Here is an 18120-nt window from a genome sequence, read left to right as displayed (position 1 = left end):
TACATGGGTCACTGAGGACAAAAGTACTAAGTACTTTTAATAGTTAATTAGTACACAGTATCACAGTAGCTGCAGTGTTTCCAGGACAACCATATTAAATTTTAGCAATACAGATCTTGTACATAAGAGGCACATATAATCATTGTCTAAAATTGTTCTTAAAAAGTGACCGTAATGGTTCAGTTCAAGGAGGAGTATGGCTTTAATAAGAGCTAATTCTAGGTATAGACAAAGTGGTCAGTAGGCTGGTGGGAGAAGCAATAGGGCTCTGTGTGGTTTGGCTATGCAAGAGCTCCAGAAAGCTGGGCTGGCTACAGCTACTGTCCCTGCTGCCAGCCCAGGTGGGACTGGTGTTTGTGGGGCAGCTGCTGTCCGTGGCAGAGGAGGGGGATGTACTTCTAGGGGCAGCAGCAACCACCTGGCTCACCTGTTCCCAGGGCAGGAGGAGTAACCTCAGGGTGCAAGCCCTTCTTTGTGGCCTCCTTATCACAGCTGTGTTGCTGGCCACAAACCTTGAGCAGGTGCTGATGGTAACACCTGATATACCAGATAGATTCTCAAACACTTTTTTCCTTTACTCATCCCCTTTTGCTCTAGCACTGCTGCAATTCACAGTAAATCACAGTCATGTGGTATGTGTACTTGTTATTTCCACGCAAGCACAAAAGCTAGTTTTCCCATAAAATTACCCTCTTTCAACTACTTGGGTCTTTAACTTCATGTAAGTGTCTGTTTTAACACAGTGCGTTTGTAAGTAGGCCACTGTGTTCAGAGATCTGTCTGCAAAAACCTCATAGTTTCACCTGGGACCTGGTCATGGGGAAGAGCTTCTAGGCTGTAAAGGCTTTTGGTGGGTTTTTGGAGGGGATGGGAGTGAGAGGGATTGGGGGTTGACTGTTGTTGCTTTGTAATAAAGGGTGGCTTACAACTTCGTAGTAGTAGTTTAAGTGTAGTTAATGTTAATAATGTTGCAGCGGGTCCAGTTCAAACATCTGGGAGAGAAAAGCAGATGGCAGAAACAATAGGAGCATCTCACATTTATAATTTGAAGCAACAAATTGTCTCCCATAGTTGCCTGGACATGAATTCTGCTGTTAATCAGTATTGATCTGAGCGTGTGTCCTTCCCTGAGAGTAAGAGGGGAAGGACAGACAAGGGAAAAATAACAAGAACTAAACGTAGCTGAAGCTGGGAAGGTCGGAGGTGCCATCATTAGATGTCAGATACAAGATTGCTGCTATAACACTGCAATTCTTTTGATTCTCTCAAGATTAAAAAAAAAAATCCACAAAAAAGAGCAGGCTCAAAAACTCTCTTAAGGTGTGATTGCAGCACAAAGCTCACATTTCACCTCCCCCAGCTACAAGAATACAAATAGAGATGTTAAAAAAACATACATATAATCTTTCTGATACTTCTATGGTTCATCTGAGTCATATTAATCTCTTCTGCAATTACGAAGATCAGAAACTTATTTTTTAAAAAATTGAAGAAAAAATTCTCACATGTGCACGATTTCAGAACTCAAATCTTGAACCCAGCACATAATGAGGCTTGAAATAAAAGCATGAGTTGATGACGCGACTAAGGATATGTACAAGAGATGTCAAGCTTTGCAGAATTAGAACTGGCTGTATTCCTCTGAATGTGCCCTTTGGGGGCTTTTTGTTTGATTTTTAGTAGATGCTTTTTCTAAAAAATGTGGTTATCCCATTGATCACTTCCTCCATTTCAGTTGTAGGACTATTTTATTAAATGTCAAGAATCTAAACATGACTGAAGCAGGAAAAATTGTATTTTAAAAATTGGCTTTATGTAGCACAGATTTGGAATTCATCTATATGCTGGAAAAAACATTGTTCTGGCTCAAATTCAAACCTATTATAAGTAGAAATAGTTTTAGAGAAGTCAAATAGTGTCCTTGCTGATCCCTAAGCCTAAAGTTGTCACACGTGTACTGTAAGCCTCTGCTACTGAAATTGAAAGAAATTATCAAGTACTTATGAAATACATTTGACTTACTACCAGTATTTGTTAAGAGACTTCTAAAACCTGGATTGGCTCTTGATTATGCAGAAAGAAAGGAAGGAAAACCTACAGATTGTTTCTTCATTGCTTAAAAGTTGCTGTTGTTTATTCCCCATCCTGACTCAAAATTTCTGACAGTAAAAATATTGCCCATTGCAAGCTACCATTCACCTGCTTGCCCTTAGTCACATGCAGAACTATTTACAATATGGGAGTCCCAGCTGCTGTGCAGGTCATGATGTCAGAGAAGATTATGTTCTCAGGTGTAGAAGCAAGAGGCACAGCCAAAGTTGTATAAACAGTGAGAGCTGGGGGCATTTTTTCATATTCACATCCTTGGTAATACACAAGAGGGAAGTCAGAGAAATCATAGGTTTCACTCTGCAGGAGGGTTGCCTGTGCTTGAAACACTGTAAAGACATAGCATTCATCTGTAAATCATCAGCTTTAAGCCTGTAGGCTTTGTTCCATGGAATCCTAGCTCCATCGAAGTCAGTGCTAGAAGTCATACTGCATATAGAGCAAAGTCAGGATTTCACCCTGAAGTCTTGGTACGTGCCGACCTGCTGTGTTGAATAAGAAACTAGAAGTTCAGGTTACTCACCTCGTTGCAATAGCACATCCTATCGAAACTTCCTTCGCAAAGCCATCAGAAATCATGCACTCGCAGTTACTCGTCTAACTGCGCACCATCCAAACACGTGCACTTCTTGAAATCATACCTGCCACATGACCTGAAAAATGGAAAGAGAATGCATCTTCATCTCAGCTGCTTTGCCCAGCTGTTTAGTTGGGTAAGTTTTTACTTCAAATTGTCTGGTCCATTTTCCTATACCATTTATAACTTAGGTGTAACTTCAAGCAGAAAAATGAAGCTGTATCACTAAATCTCTCTTCAACCTGCATAGCTGCAACTAGAAGACATCCATGCTAAAACCCTTGGCAGAGGGAAAAGTGGTATTTTATGGACTAAAGAAGAGTACTAAAATCAAGCTGTACCACACTTAGAAGAAGAAACCTAATTTTAACTGTATTCTGAAGAAACATCAATTTCAATATGTAGTAGAATAGAATGTTTTGAGAGCCAGGATTTTTGTTAATATAACAAAATTTCATCAAAGTAAAGATTAATAAATCACAGCTGTGTGCCATTTCACTGCCATACTACATTGTAAAGAAAACGTGCAAAAAAAACTAGTAATAACACTTTAAAAGAAAAGTTTCATATTAATTTTTTGTACAATTGCCAGATACTTCCAAAGCTATAATACCCTATTCCACTAGGTCATGAGAATACAGCTCAGGAAAAGTTTATCTGTCCGTTGGGTTGCACTTGTTTGGAACTCTAGAAAAGTTTTCAGCAAAGTTCAATTAATTTATATTTTAATCACGAGCGTGAAGACCTAATGCTCTTACGGCTAATACATACTGTAAATATTCAACTCAGTAAAGGTGTCAATACAAATTTTGTAAAACCTATTCAGTTGAAATTGTTCGTAAGAGGAGAGTGGACTTTGTACAGAATTAACAACAGAAAAATTGAAAGACTCTTGAAAACAAGGAGTTTTCAGGCACCTCTTAAATGCTGGGAGAGTAAGCAGAAACCCCAGCGAGGAACTGCATGTAAAGGGCTACTGCTATATATGTTTGGTTACTTTTCTGGGCGTCGCCTGTAAAAACAAGTGTGGCTAGAGCAGAAAACCCAGAGCTCTGCTGCAGTGCATTTAAGGTCTGCATTTAGTGCAGGAAAACACAAAAATATGCTAGAACTTAAAGCATGTGATTAATATTTGCAATTACTACAGGATTCCTTATGTGAGAAAAGTTAAGTGCATGCCTAAATGCTTTGTTGGATCAACCTCAGCATGCTATAGTGGGGAAGAAACCTCAGAATACATTGTTTTTTAAAACAAAATAGTTTGTTCTCCTAAAAGTTACTGTGAATTTCTGTGCATTGCATTCTGTTCGTGTGTGAGCAGCATCGAAGCCCCATTATGTGAGATGTCTCAAATGCTGCCTGGGTTTGTTTTTTTTTGTTGAAACTAAAATGTATATAGTAAGATGTGTTATGTTGCTTTTAAAGCCTGTAAACATGCTCTCAAAAATGTACTTGGATTTTATTGATTCCTTTAGAACTGAAATTTCTCAGAGATATTTCAAAATCTCTGGAAAATACTTATTTTTCTGTTAAATTCTAGAAAAATACTAGTCCCATGAAAGTAAATGGAAACGTGCATTATTTAATTGTGTTTTACCACAGCTAACAGAGACACTTCACCACCTGTAACATAAGTATGGAGTGGAGTACAACTAGAAAATTTTACTTGGAAAATGCATTTGCTATAATTTTATATAACTCTGTTAAAGGATATATTAGGAAATCATTCTGTCTTCAACTGGAATATGTATGCTTAGTTGGATGGCATTTGATTCTTTCAGTCCTTTCTCATTAACTTCAGAGGAATAGGACGGAGTCACCTGTCCCTCTGCGAGCATCTATGTGTGTAACTGTCAGAATGCGAAACAGCTAGGTAACCGCTCCTCGGCGTAGAGATTCTGTCTCTTGAGCTTGCATCGTGGTTTGCACATTGGGTAAAGGTCTGGCTCTTGCACAGCGAAGCTCCAACTGACTTCCAAAGAGCCTAGATTTCAGTTCTTGCACTCAGTAAATCATATCAGTACAGTGAGATTTATTTTTAAGTGGATCTGAATTTTAGAATAAATGACATATTTGAAGAGATTACAGCAAATATAGATATGGCCGTGAACTGTTTCAGCTCTGTGACAGAAACATTTCTTTTCTTCTATTGATATTCAGGTTCCAAAATGAACAAGTGGCCTTAATTTGCAAAACTGGGAAAGATACTTGGGATCGGTATGCTATTTCAGAGCTGCACAATGGCATGATAGGCTGCTTAGACACAGACCTCTGTTCTGTGCTTCGTATGCTTTCGTTATAACATATTGACATTTTCTGTTGGGGCCACTGCCAGGATTTACAGGGCCTGGGATGAAGTGTTGAAGTCTTCTGCTTAGTAGCTTGGGAACGTATAATGTGGCTTAAGCCACATCCTTCACACTGTGACCCAGACAGGCTCTTACTGTTGCCTCACTTCCACTGTTTTCCAAGTCACCACCGGCTCTGAACAAGTCACGATGGACACGTTGCAAAGTACGCTAATAGATTTTGGTCTGCCCGAAGACCTGAGATGTACCCTGGCAGTGGCCCTGTTTTTTTTTCCTTTCTAACATGCCTGTGCTAACCTGGACAGAAGACAACAGCAGGGCTGTTGAGCATGCTTTTTAATTTACTGTTTGTACACTAAGTTAGATTATGCTGCAGGAAATTAGACTTGGAGGAGGCAGCTATCTATCATTAGTGTTGTTAGTAATAAACAAAGCAGGTAAAGACTTCAAAAGTAATGTGCCTAGATTCTTTTTGGTTTGGCTTTTTGGAGGGGTTTGTTTTGGGCTTTAGCGGTGCCTGCACCATTTATTCATTGATTCACGCATGTGGGGGTTTTTTTGTGCGTGAGACTAGCTGAACAACAGTATTCCATGAATTCAATGCAGAAGTAGTGAAAGCATTTCTCAAAACAGACAGGAAAAGTTTGTAAATTGATGTGTTAGTGCCAGCGTGCCGCTACCCTGAGTTACACTGGTACCTGATCAATGCCAGCAAAGCAGTGTGCTCAGGACGTAAATAGAAAGTGTCAAATTCTTGTGATACAGCAAAATCTGTAGACATCACCAGACCACCTGAAAACACTTTACATTCTTTGTGGACAATTTTTTTGTAAATAATTTGCTGATTTTTGCAAATGAATTTGTTAGGACCTGATTGAAGAAGAATGAGGGAAGCCATCAATTCAGTGGACAAAGGTTCAGGCCCATGGTGAGGTCCTATCAGTGCTACAGGCAATGTTCAAAAAGTCACTTTGAAGAGTCATTTTAATGTAAATTGTGTCAATGTTTTATATGGCTACAAAAAGCAAAGTTTTTTTCCTCTTCAGATCCATCAGTCTGGCCTCTGTCACACATGCGCCATTCATTTTCACTTTAAACCCAAATTCTTCTCTTTTTTTACAGGACAATGAAATAATTGATATATCAACCAATTAATTCAAGTGTCTTCTCTGGACAGCCGCTAGTTAACAAACAGGAGTATACACATATATAAATATGTATATGTATGAACAGGAGTACACTCACTTTTATAGGTGTATACACATATATGTATACTCCTGTTTGCTAAATGTATGTATACACGCACATACATATGCACGTGTATATGTATAGCCACAAAGATCCTTTCAGTATTCCTACAAATTATCTATTGATTCACTTGGTATTACAAATGCCATTATAACAGTATTTACTAAAAAAGGGGCATAACACCATAAAATAATAGTAAGTGGAAACGGAATCTGGCCCTGAGAGACCCTGGTGTATATTTAAACATTAATCAGAGAATAAAGTCTATGCAAAATGATAGTCATAAAAATACAACTGGAGAATGTTGCACCACTCTCTTATGCCATAGTCTTCACAAAGTCTCTGTGAGCCTGAACAGGTTTTCATCTTCAGGTGGATGTGCATTTACCTCTCACCCCTAGGCTATCTGTTTCTCCATTGGAAATGAAGAGGAGGGTGGGTGGGCGTGTAAGGAAGCTGTTCCTTCAAAATATGTTCTTAGCAAAAAAATATAATCTCAGATTAGATTCTAATTTCTTACCTCTTTCTAGCTTTTCAAAGCATTCTCCTGCAGCTGTTTGCTAAGCATCTGTGATGGTAATCCGTATTTCTTCAGCTGCAGGTATCTTTTGTTATCAGCTTTTTTTGTGTCTGGCTAATGCTCCCTTCTAATGAATGTTACTATTAGATCATAAATGTAATAATTGTTGTTTACAGGCTAAAAAAAAAACCTCCACCAAGTCTACCACAAAGGGATTATGCTTCAGGTAAGGCTGTACTAATTAACGTAGATTTAAACCGTATTTCTGTGTATATTTGATACCTATGTGCCTAACAGTATTTCAGCTATACTTTTCCTCATGATTTGTTTTTAATGAGAACAATATAACATTATCAACAATGCTGAAGATAGTTCACACCTCTGACGTGAGAAGCAAGCAAATCATGGCAAGTTGTCCCAGTATGAAGAAAGAGTAGCAAGTAGCTACTCTTTCAAAATCAGTGTTTACCAGGGTTCTGCATGTAGGCTGCTCTAAAAAGAGAAGAGAATTCACATCCAGTCCTCTCTGCCACAAATTGTGAAGAAAGTAAATAGGGAAGAAATTGAACAAATTAATCATCTCAGATTCAGAATCTTAATACTCTTAACGTGACAACGATGATGTCATGAATTATCTTAGAGGTAGAATTATATTTGCTTATCACACAGCACTGCCCACAAACTAGTCCATGCCTATTTTTACGAGTTAACAGCCATCTTGTTAAGGAAACAGCAATATGAAAACTGAAGCAAAAAGGACAGAGCTTGCAAGTTATCAGATAATTGCTTCCTGTTTAATGTGAACACTTGTAATTAGTGTGCTGTCTTGGAGCTTTAACTGAGAAGCAAGAAAGTGCAAGGCCCAGAGGTCAGTGATACATCTGTTACGTAGAAATTGTTACTCCCACTTAAAAATTGGGTGCATTAGCCGGACACTCTGGGTAAAGTGCACGCTCTGCTGTTCAGGCCATGTGCGGTTTGCCATTTTCTAATGCTTTTCCAACAGCTCTGAAACAATTTATAAAAAAAAAAGCGAGCAGGAATTTAATTTACCGTGCAGTCCAAACCAGATGTGTTGCTCTGAACTGTTTAGGAAACTTTGACTACTCTTTTTTTAACTGAATATGACTTTTTTTTTTTTTCAATCTATACTTAAGATAAACATTTATGTTCACTCTTCCATCTCCTTTAATAATTCTAATGTTTGGTTTAGAAAATGCAGACAATGAAGAGGAACAATGGTCAGATGATTTTGTAAGTATGTGTTTTGGGGTGGTAGGTTACTGTAGCAACAAGTTCAGCACAAGCAATAATAAAAAAAAGTTTGGTTTTTTTTTAATCATCTGCTTGCGGTTGAACATAATGCTATTGAAATTTTACCTTGTTACATCAGCATTATTTACAAGTAGCCATTGATTTTTTGCTACCTCAATTTTTTTATGTTCAACTTAGAAGTACACTCAGAAGCGCTATCAGTGGTAGCCATGGATGCTATGCTTTTTGGATAAGTAAGCACATGACATCAATTTGAGGGACTTCTCAAATGGAACAGTAATTTCAAAGCCAGTAAGATCATCTATTTAGAGGAGGGAGGATGGGAGGGGCTAGGAAAGGAAAGCCACTTCTTCCTAAAAATGAAAATTTCCTGGTAAGGTTTTAGAGAACACTTTTAGAGTTCATTTAGAGAATGAAGTAAGTCATGGTCATCAGCCATGCAGAGTAATTGCCATAGTGTACAACCATCAGCTTGAAGTGACCGGTTTCCTTCTGGAGTTAGCTCTTGAGTACCCTTTTAATAAGAAATGGAGAGGATATTCGTGTCATACACTGCTATGAAGCCATAAGTCTGTTACGAGATGAGAAATGGGAAGTTCTGTCTTTCTAGGACAGTGATTATGAAAACCCAGATGACCACTCTGACTCTGAGATGTATGTGGTCCCCAATGAAGAGAATCCTGACGACAGCTACGAGCCGCCTCCAAGTGAGCAGGAGAAAAAGAAGATTCCCTCCGCATTCCCTATTTCTAGGGGTGAATATGCAGGTAGTTATGGACTAGCTGGCTCTGTCAGTTTGATAATTGCTTATTTATCGGTACCAGAAGAGAAATGGCCTCAAATGGACTAACTGCATTCCTCAAGAGTTTGCTTTTAATTCTGACAATCGGGTCTTCAGCTTTCAGGGGTATGATTTTTTATTACAGCATGAAACAAGTTAGTATTGATGCTAGCAATACTGACTTAATATAATGCATCCTAGAGACTCTGATACATATCTGCTAACTACAAAATTCATGCAAAGATATGGGAGATATCACTAACTTGGCTCCAGATTCATCTGCGTAATTTAATGCAGGAATTTGTATCAAAGATTAAGGACATAAGACTAGACAGGTCCCTTCTTAATCTTTTCTAAATCTTGAATTATTTTTCCAAAAGCAGTAAAACAGAGGATAAAGCAGCCCAAATATTCACTCCATATTGTCCTTCAAGACTGGTACTGAGGAGATTAAATAACGTGCAGAACAGGACAGGATCAAGATTTTATTTACATCAGTTCAGCATAAAGGCATTTTCTCTTTCTGTTTTGAGCCTTTTCAGCCATGGGCAGATGAAGATTTGGGCCATGGGGAAAAGAAACATTGGCATGATGCCTGCTTTCATTTTTCATTGATACAAGACTATTACTGGTTATAGAATAATCATCAAAGTGCTAAAATGTCACATATGTACTCACAGAAATTTATCAGCATTTCACCTGTGTGTTCTTTGAAAAGGGGAGGAAATTTTAAAATTCCACCCCAGAGGACCTGGCATAATTTGTTTTAGTCCCGCCCTTTGTGCTGTAACAGTTGTTTTTTATCATATGTCAGATATGTTCTTTCTCACTTCCTATCAGCGAAGTTCACACTGGCACACATACTAACCAATGGACTGTACCACCCAGCCATCGCCTCTTCCCCAGGGAGTTACAGTTGTTCATACAACAGTCAGTGTCTAAGCACCCGCTGCAGCCTGATACAGAGGACTAGGTCGCCACCTTGAGTGATGAAATAGGACCAGTTTGCACACATCAGGCCCAGCATACACTCAGATCTGCCTTTTGTCCTGAGCTGCAGCCACAGTAAAGACTAGTTTGCACAGACAGTAGAAGATGGTCCAGAGGCTAATCTGTAACTTTCAGTAAAATTCTTGTTTTCTTCCATGTTAAGATAGTCGCACCAGTCACCAGCAGCTTCCCCCCATCAACAAACCTCTCCCAAGTACGCCCAGTCCAGCTGTGTCCAGACCAAAGAAACCATCCATGCCATCCCTGCCTTTGCCATCTTACGCTGCAAAACCAAAAGTACCACTGAAGCCTAAGGAGTGTAGTGATGATGAGGTAATGTTTATGGATATACTTGTTTTGATGGTTTCAATGACTAATAACCCCACACCAATCTTAAGAAAGCCTACACAGCAATGCCGTGGCCTGGTCTCTTTCTTAGCCTCCGTGGTACAAATCATTTTGTACATCACAAGCACTGACCTGCGAGTACCACGCTGATTCCTAGGGGATAGCTGCCTACTTCGGGAGGCTCTTTAGGCCACAGAATAGTTCATGCTCATGTGTAACAAGCTGCAGGCAATGGGGAGAGCACAAACGCAAAGGCTACTCCAGAACCAAAGGGAGAGCTTTTATCCACTGGTCCAGAACTGGAGTAATTTGCTGAAGGGTTTTCAGTCTTGGAGAATCCCATCCACGTAGGATAATAAATGTCTGAAATAGCAGTCACTGTGAAATAGCAACTATTATAAGCTGCTGCCAGGGCTTCAATCCCAAACGTTTGTTGTTATGATGGAGGTTTAACTGGTAGATTTGTCCTGCATTTCTCATAGGATAATTACATCGTGCCAGTGGACAATGATGACGATAACTATATTGAACCCACAGAAAGCAGCACGTCACTACCTACGAGATGTGAGTTGTAGTCATTTAATCTAATCATTATTGCCGTGTTAGGAACAGCGGTAGGAAAAAATGGATCAAATTTAATGTCTGTTTCTAGGGTTCAAAGAGTGGAGGTGCAGCTACTAAAGAGAACGCAGCCTGCAAAAAAGGCAGTTGGTTCCTTTGGCCCATGACAAGGCCAAGGAAAATTATTTTTAACTTTATTGGAAGCCATGCTTAATTTCTGCCTCTCTCAGCTGTTTCAAAGTCCAGCCCTTGTACAACCAGGAAGCTTTTCATGGTATGTGATCTCCCTCCTCATCCAAGGGAGCTACAGCATTAAAATTCTGTTTGCTGAAGTGCCTCAGGAAAAGAACAAGCCTTTTTGGATTTTCAGTAAATAAAGACAGACTTTGATTCTTTTTTTTTTACCTCACTATTTGAAGTATATTTAGTTTGAGAGTGAAATTATTACAGTCCAAAGGTGAAAAGTAAACAGAGAAGAGTATGTAGTTCAGTTCTCTGACAATACTGACAGCTTCAAACTTACTCAGCAAGACGTGAACACTGAATGATGTTTCCCTTTTTTAAAATGAGAGCTGCTTTCTGCCTCAGCTGATTTGTTCAAGGTCATACAAAAAGGCTATCAGCTGGACCTACTTAGTATTTATTCTTACTGTATAAATGTTACATGGTTAGTTTTTTAATATGTGAGTGTGTATAAAATATGTGTGTGTATATATAAACACATGCACAAGTATATATGTATATGAATGAAATATGTGTTTAGCTCCTGTGAACAGACTTATGAAGACAAAGTCACCCCCCCCAGCTTCTCCAAAGCCTTCTCTTACTTCTGACATGCAAGGTATGTAGACTTTATATCACTGTTAAAATAAGACAAGACTGAGGAATATTAAATTACACTTGACGTATTCACAACACAAACCCTATGACACACTTCAGTAAAACAAAAATATGTTCCCCTTTAGGTTTTTCTGTGTTGTAGCAGTTGTTTTGCCTAACTTGAATAGTAAATTTGTTTAAAGCGCAAATAAAACTATAACAAGTCATTTGCCCCAAACCAATTTACTTTGTCTTTGGCTCTAGTGGAGGAATGCAAATGGATCAATACAGCAAAAACAATTATAAGACTCAGTAATCCCATTTCACTATAGGAATCAAGACTTAACACTTTAAAGCCACATCAAGATTCAGCCTTAAAGAAATTCCATGTAGGTTAGTGTTTTGCGTGTCCTATCATAAGTGTTCCCATTTTTAAGTTCTATAAAGAGCAATTTGTTTGGAAAAAGAAACCAAAGCAGAAACAAATAAGAATAATCATATTTCCTTTTGTAAGTGTAGATATACTTGCTTAGTCTTTCTTAGCTGTGCTATCTCCAAGGTTTTTTTGCATTCTCATCATGTCATTAATTGCTTGGAATGTAACCGTTACAGACTGATCACACAGTTCTTTAAAAGTCTTTGCATATTCATTAGCAATGTGTTTAGCTTTCAGGTCGTAAACTACAAAAGTTGGGTTTTTTTTCTGAATGACTTAAAATTTTGTGACTTACTTTTCAGACATTTTAAAATGCCCTTTTCAATCTTAGCCTTTCTGTAAATCACTGTCAGGCAACAACCAGCTCCTGACAGGTGTTCCTAAAAAAAATAAAACATCTCCCCCTGGTGGGAACTTGGACATTTTTCAGCGCAATAAAAGTAATGAAGCCTGACATGACATTTATGAAAATATATTCATTTTCATTAAAGAAACTAGACGTAGATAAGGATGCTGGTGGTTTTGGCTTTTAGTATCTGAATGAAGATACGTGTGTGGGACAGAGCTCAGGAATGGACACTGGCCATGCAAATGAGCCAGCTTGTATTTGTGATTCACCTGTGATTCTTCCTCCCCGAGAGTCAAGGAAAGGCTAAATGCTACCACAGGTGTGATAACGCATCTTTTCCAAACTGTTCCAGGTTTGCACAATACAAGCAGTCATGTTGCTTTGCGGAGGGGAAAAAAAGAAAAAGAACAAAAAACCTGTTGGGGGGTTGGGGGAAGGTTTGTTAATACAGTGACTGTTTACTAGACTTCCTGGAACTCTTCATGAAGTTCCCACTACAAGACCAGGGGTGTAGCTACCCCAGAGTTTTGGTGGCAGAATCGAGCTCTGATCAGATTCTTGAAGTTATTTTTCTCGAAGTTGAAGTATAACTGATACAAATTCTGATCAATTTTTCTGGTAACAGACAGTAGATTTTTGCTAACCAAAGAACGCATTTTTTTCTTCCCTATTCTACAGAAGTCTATGAGGTTCCTGAAGAAGAGGTAAGGCCTTTCTACAGTTAGTTTATGGCGCACATTGCTCTCAGGCAGGGCACAAATGTGACTGTGAAAAAAGACGATCAGTCTTTCAAAGTGGAAAACTCGGGAACAAATCTCTGTCTGCACTTAAAACTTTCTGACACTTCCTTCACAGCAATCAGCAAATCAATTCAAAAGGTCTGCAGAACAGAGTAAATGGGAAGGGGCTGAAGTTTCCCGGTCCTGTGTGACAGTGATCCCGTCTGGGAAGCAGCAGCCTAAGGGAAGGCTTTCCAGAAGCAGAACTGCAGCAGAGGAGCAGTGACAGTTCTGACACAGTAATTTTCTTCGCACTTGCTGATACTGACGTGACATATGGCTGAAGCAGTGTGCTTAGGGCTTCACAGCTTTACTGGTGGTGACTTCTTGCCTCTCCCATCCTAGTGCCGGTTACCAGGCAGAGTTCTACTAGAAATCTGTACCACAGTGCAAAAACGACATTTCTGTGATAACGTAAATAAGATCATACAAATGTATTTTATGAAATCAAAAAGTGACCAAATAATTCAGTGCATTTTTCTCTTACAGGAAAAACCATTACCACCACCAGTAACCAGGTAACCCATTGCTATGAATGTTTGTGCGTTATTTAAAACTCATCAGAAGATAATACATTTTCTCATCTAGATACTAATGTTTGATAATTCCTTCTCTAGAAGATAGACATACGGTAATTCTCTCTCTTTACATTGTGTACACCATTTCTATGTTAATTTCAATAACCCAAACATAACACACATTAAAAAGAAATACCTCTTAAGGGTACTTTTTAGAATTTTGAAGGGGTAGGGAAAGAGAGTTTGCCTTTGTATTCACTGTCCAATATAATTTTCCTTTCTTAATTCATGTTTTATTATTAGGTTCACTAAGCCACTTCCATCTATGCCAGCTCACAATACGGAGCACTCCCACATGCACATGACCAGAGAGTCACCTAAGCTGGATACTTCCAGGTAGGGTCAACAGCAGCTTATAGCAATAGGAAATACTAGCAGAGACAAAATTATCTCCTCTATGTTGTGTAACCTTCAGACAATAAGTAATTGTCAGGGCACACAAATATCTAGGGATGTTGGGACAAGGTAAGAATGAAAGTTCTCATTTCCTTGCAGACTTCTGTATTCGAGCCAGTTTGCCAAATGGGTACCATTTTCCTGAATACCCCTGTAGGGATCCAGTGCAGAGGTAAACATCTCTGCAAGCCAATTTAAAGTCCTGTTACCCATCTCTGAACCCTTGCAAATAGGTTGTTTTTGCAGGGGATGGGGCACAGTGTTGCTTGTAAATACGGACACAGTAAATCCATGATTTATATTCCAAGTCTCTGGAGGGAAAAAAGCAAAGGAAACTTTAAGTATGCAGCCTATTCTACTCCTGTGTCCCCAGAAGTGTAGGAAGTCGCTTCATAACCACTGTCTCACGTCTAGGACATCACCCTGCGAAATAGGCCATATGCCCCACGAAGAGCGGGTGGCATCCACAACGTTGCGTGTGTTACAGCATTTGGTGAGGTCCTGCGCACAGCTGAAGGGGCTGCGAGGTCCAGGACAGAAGCTCTCCCAGAATAGTTCCCCACTAAGGGCACAGCATCACCACAATCACAGTAGCGGTGCACAGCTGCAATTAAATCCATTTACTGCAGACCTCCTCCTCTCTAGGTCTTGAAATGCATATCTGAGCCAAGCAATTAAACAAGTAACTTCTGCTCATCTTAATTTATTGTGTATATTTTCCAGAAATATTTTGCCTCTTCCCAGAAATCGTCTTCATCCAAAAGCAGTAAGTAATTAATGTGCCACTATAAAAGAATGTGTTAAAACACAGAACAGTCTAAGTTTATATATATGCAGAGATGGACGGATGATTTTTATTATCTGGATTAAATAACACAAAGAGGTAACTGAATGTCAGATTGATCTAATATTGTAATTGTGGCCATTAATCTTTTATCCAGTGTACCTCTTGGACATCTGTATTGATCCAAGAAAAACTTCAAAAGCCTTAAGGGATATATGTCTCAGTCCACAAAAATACTTGTACTAAATACCTTGTACTAAAAAACCACCAGCTGAACTCCAGGAACTTCACCTTCAGCAGTAATGGGCGGTTTTGCCCAATCTGAAGCACCTTCCCTGAGCCTCATTCCTTTCAGCTGATGAATGACTAATACTTTCTGAAAATGGAATCCTAAAATGTCAGACTGGGTAGTCCGAGTAACCAGTATCACTAGAAAATGCAGCCCATGAAGGAGTAATTACAAGTTTTGGGTTCCTAAGGCTGTGTTTAAGTCATTCCTCTTCTTCCTCTACTCTCGCCCCCAGCTGGTCCCTTCTGCTGTACTGGAACAAAGGTTTTCTGAAGCAAACTATCTGGAAGCTTGTCTAGCTGCAGCAAATGGGCAAAAGCAAATGCATAAAAGGTCCTTTCTCGGCCAGATTAGTTCCATAAATTGTTCTGCACCATAGCTCTACTAACAGTTGTGCCAGCACAAGAGAGGGTGCTCATGAGGAGCAAACTACCAAGAAACGGGGAGACAGTAACTGCATCAGCATCTGTGCCAAAAGCTCTGTCCCAGCCCAGTGCTCTGAATTGTCCTTAAGAAATAATCCATCTACCAGTAACTACATAGAGAAATTAGATGCTTAAAACTAGGAATTTGTGGTCATACCATAGCATTTGATGCTACAGTAACATAATGTGGGTGGTATAAGAACATCTTCTTGTCTTACTTGCAAGCCTTAAATTTCCAGATATACTAAGTATTTCTCTATATACAACAGCAGCAGCACTTTAGTTTCCCTTCCACCTCATCACAACGTTCTTCCAGTTTAGATCTGCATCCTGTTTGATGCTGAACAGTTCCTGAGTGGTGCCAGGTCCAGGACTTCTCTTTTATGAAATGGTTTGATTTCTCAGCTTTTCTCACCAATGTAAGATTAGAAAAAAAAAAAATTCCTTCTGAAGAAAGAATGTTGGACAGAAATCCCACTCTCTGATCAGCACTAACAAGAATACTCCCACTTCAGAGTGTACTCCAGTGCCATACTGCAGCTGAAACCTCTCCATTAATTCATTCTTAGAGCTTACATCCAAGATGAATATTATCCTTGGTTTGCAGAGAATCAAGAGAGACTATCGCTTTGCTGGGACCACACACAGTGTTAGTTACAGCACCAAGAATGGAGCTCCCAAACAAACACTCATCAGGGTGTATTCACCTCCTGGCTGCTTGCAGTTACCCAGTTTGGCACAAGGTCAGCCTAGGAAAGAATTACAGTGTAGTCCAAATTTTTGGATCTCTGCTTGTTGTGTAAGTGGCCAGCTCTTACAGTTTTAAAGAACAACGTGGTAATGAGCATGATGTTTGTTCAGTGCTGTGTTGTGCCTTCCCATCCCCGATTATGCACACTGACAAAGCAAAACAATAACTGAAACATCTGCTAACTTCTCCCATTCAATTCATTCTTAAGACTAACCAGCACTGATCATGTTACCCTTGTTCTTCTCAAAGGCCTGGGCTCGCTGGGAGAAAAATTTCTCCACATCTCACTCCCTCAACTGTTGGATGATGGATTACACCTCTCCAACCAGAGAATGGATGCATTTGTACCCAAGATTAGTGAAAAGTCGTTAATCTGGTAGATGGACATAGACAAATTAGTAACTGGTGCCTCTTTGTAAAGGTACTCACATGGAAGTCTGATTCCCTATAAGACAGGAAGTGGGAGCCAAAATGTCTCCAAAAGAAGCTGGGAAAGACAATCTATTCGGCATCCCTCTGTTCATTGGAAAATGTGTTCTTAATATATTCAGGTCTGCTGCAAAATTTCTGCTTTCCAGCTCAGAAGTGAAACAGGAACCGAAAGGTCTTGCTGCAAAATTCAGGGCCAATTTTATCAATGTGACAAGCAATCCCAAAGTTATTAGAATGTTCAAAATTAGATTGATGTTTGCCAAAATTTTTCAAATGGCATAATAAAAGCTGATGAGAAGTCTCCTGGATGTTATATGCATTTTTTCCAAATATCTCTTTAAACATTACTACAGATTACCAAGACCGGATTGTTTATGCACTTCCCATTTAATAATAATTCCTTTTTTAATTGCTTCTCATAAAATCTAACATATTTTTCCATTACAGGACAATGAAGCAAACAACAATGAAAGTAAGTATTTTGTACTGAAAACATGGCAATGTGAGCAGAATGTGTTGTCAATATGTCACTGGTGACCTTAATATAGCATGTAGTGGGGTGCGTCAGTGTAAATTTTATCTGTAACAGTCAGCAATAAGCAAGAAATGGTACTGAACTGTCTTCTAGTATAATCAGAGTGAAAATATGCCATGACAAAAATTAAACCGATGGCTATTTTTTACTGTTATTACATTAACACTGAAATGGCAGTGGGGAAAACCCTCTGTTCAGGCACAGCTAATATTACATAGTAAATGTGTCGTTTGCATCTCTAGATCACAGCTTCGGTAACACACAAGAATCCAGATTTCCCGCTGGAGCAGCTCCGTCTCCATTACCGAGGGGCCTGTGAGTAAAAAATAATAAAACCACCTCATCTCTATCAAAGTAGTAAATTACCGGGTGTATGAGGGGCTAACTCCTGTCCTTGGCTATGCCAGTCAGAACTGGGGAGTAAGTTTTATTGCTGTTCATGAAAGACACCCTGGCTAGGTAAAGGCAAGCTATTCCTTCATTATTTCTGGAGGAATACTGCTTGCAGGCGAGTGCCACTGCCCTTCACTGCCAGCCACCAATGGCAGATGCTGACTGGCATGCTTAATTTAATCACAAACCACAGCAGCAGCGTGCGCATGCCTATAAATGCAGAAAGCTGTGTTTTTCATTCAAACTCTTCTGTCCCACCCAAGCTGGCATCCTAGGCATTGGATAGAGCGTATCTTGCATATCGCATCTTTCCTGAGTACCCGCGTTACATCCCATACCCTTACTCTTCCCCCACCCTGCAACCACTACATCCATCCAGTAAGGAGATGCATCCCATCTTGGCCAGAAATATCTTGGGAATCCACGGACCTGATGC

General features: G+C 39.4%; 2 protein-coding genes across 4 annotated transcripts in view; one reads left to right on the top strand and one right to left on the bottom strand.

The window, feature by feature from the left end:
* The window catches only part of ZNF518A (zinc finger protein 518A), a 58984-nt gene that overhangs the window by 12658 nt on the left and 28206 nt on the right, over positions 1-18120 (bottom strand). The window contains exon 3 of the transcript XR_012662911.1: positions 2633-2762. The gene's annotated coding sequence lies outside the window, so the exon portion shown is untranslated. The remainder of the gene's footprint in view (positions 1-2632; positions 2763-18120) is intronic.
* Positions 1-18120, top strand: part of BLNK (B cell linker) — a 102723-nt gene that overhangs the window by 72258 nt on the left and 12345 nt on the right. For 2 of the 3 annotated variants that reach the window (XM_075108050.1, XM_075108051.1), the window contains 13 exons: positions 4847-4903; positions 6940-6989; positions 7977-8017; positions 8649-8805; positions 9973-10142; positions 10640-10721; positions 11482-11559; positions 13001-13026; positions 13591-13619; positions 13923-14015; positions 14799-14841; positions 17204-17228; positions 17534-17606. In XM_075108050.1, the coding sequence (XP_074964151.1) occupies positions 4847-4903; positions 6940-6989; positions 7977-8017; positions 8649-8805; positions 9973-10142; positions 10640-10721; positions 11482-11559; positions 13001-13026; positions 13591-13619; positions 13923-14015; positions 14799-14841; positions 17204-17228; positions 17534-17606 (924 nt within the window). The remainder of the gene's footprint in view (positions 1-4846; positions 4904-6939; positions 6990-7976; positions 8018-8648; positions 8806-9972; positions 10143-10639; positions 10722-11481; positions 11560-13000; positions 13027-13590; positions 13620-13922; positions 14016-14798; positions 14842-17203; positions 17229-17533; positions 17607-18120) is intronic. The other variant, XM_075108052.1, reaches the window with a different exon arrangement.

The sequence above is a fragment of the Phalacrocorax aristotelis genome, chromosome 12 (assembly GCF_949628215.1).
Source record: "Phalacrocorax aristotelis chromosome 12, bGulAri2.1, whole genome shotgun sequence".
NCBI lineage: Eukaryota > Metazoa > Chordata > Aves > Suliformes > Phalacrocoracidae > Phalacrocorax > Phalacrocorax aristotelis.
This window is presented reverse-complemented; position numbering and strand designations above follow the sequence as displayed.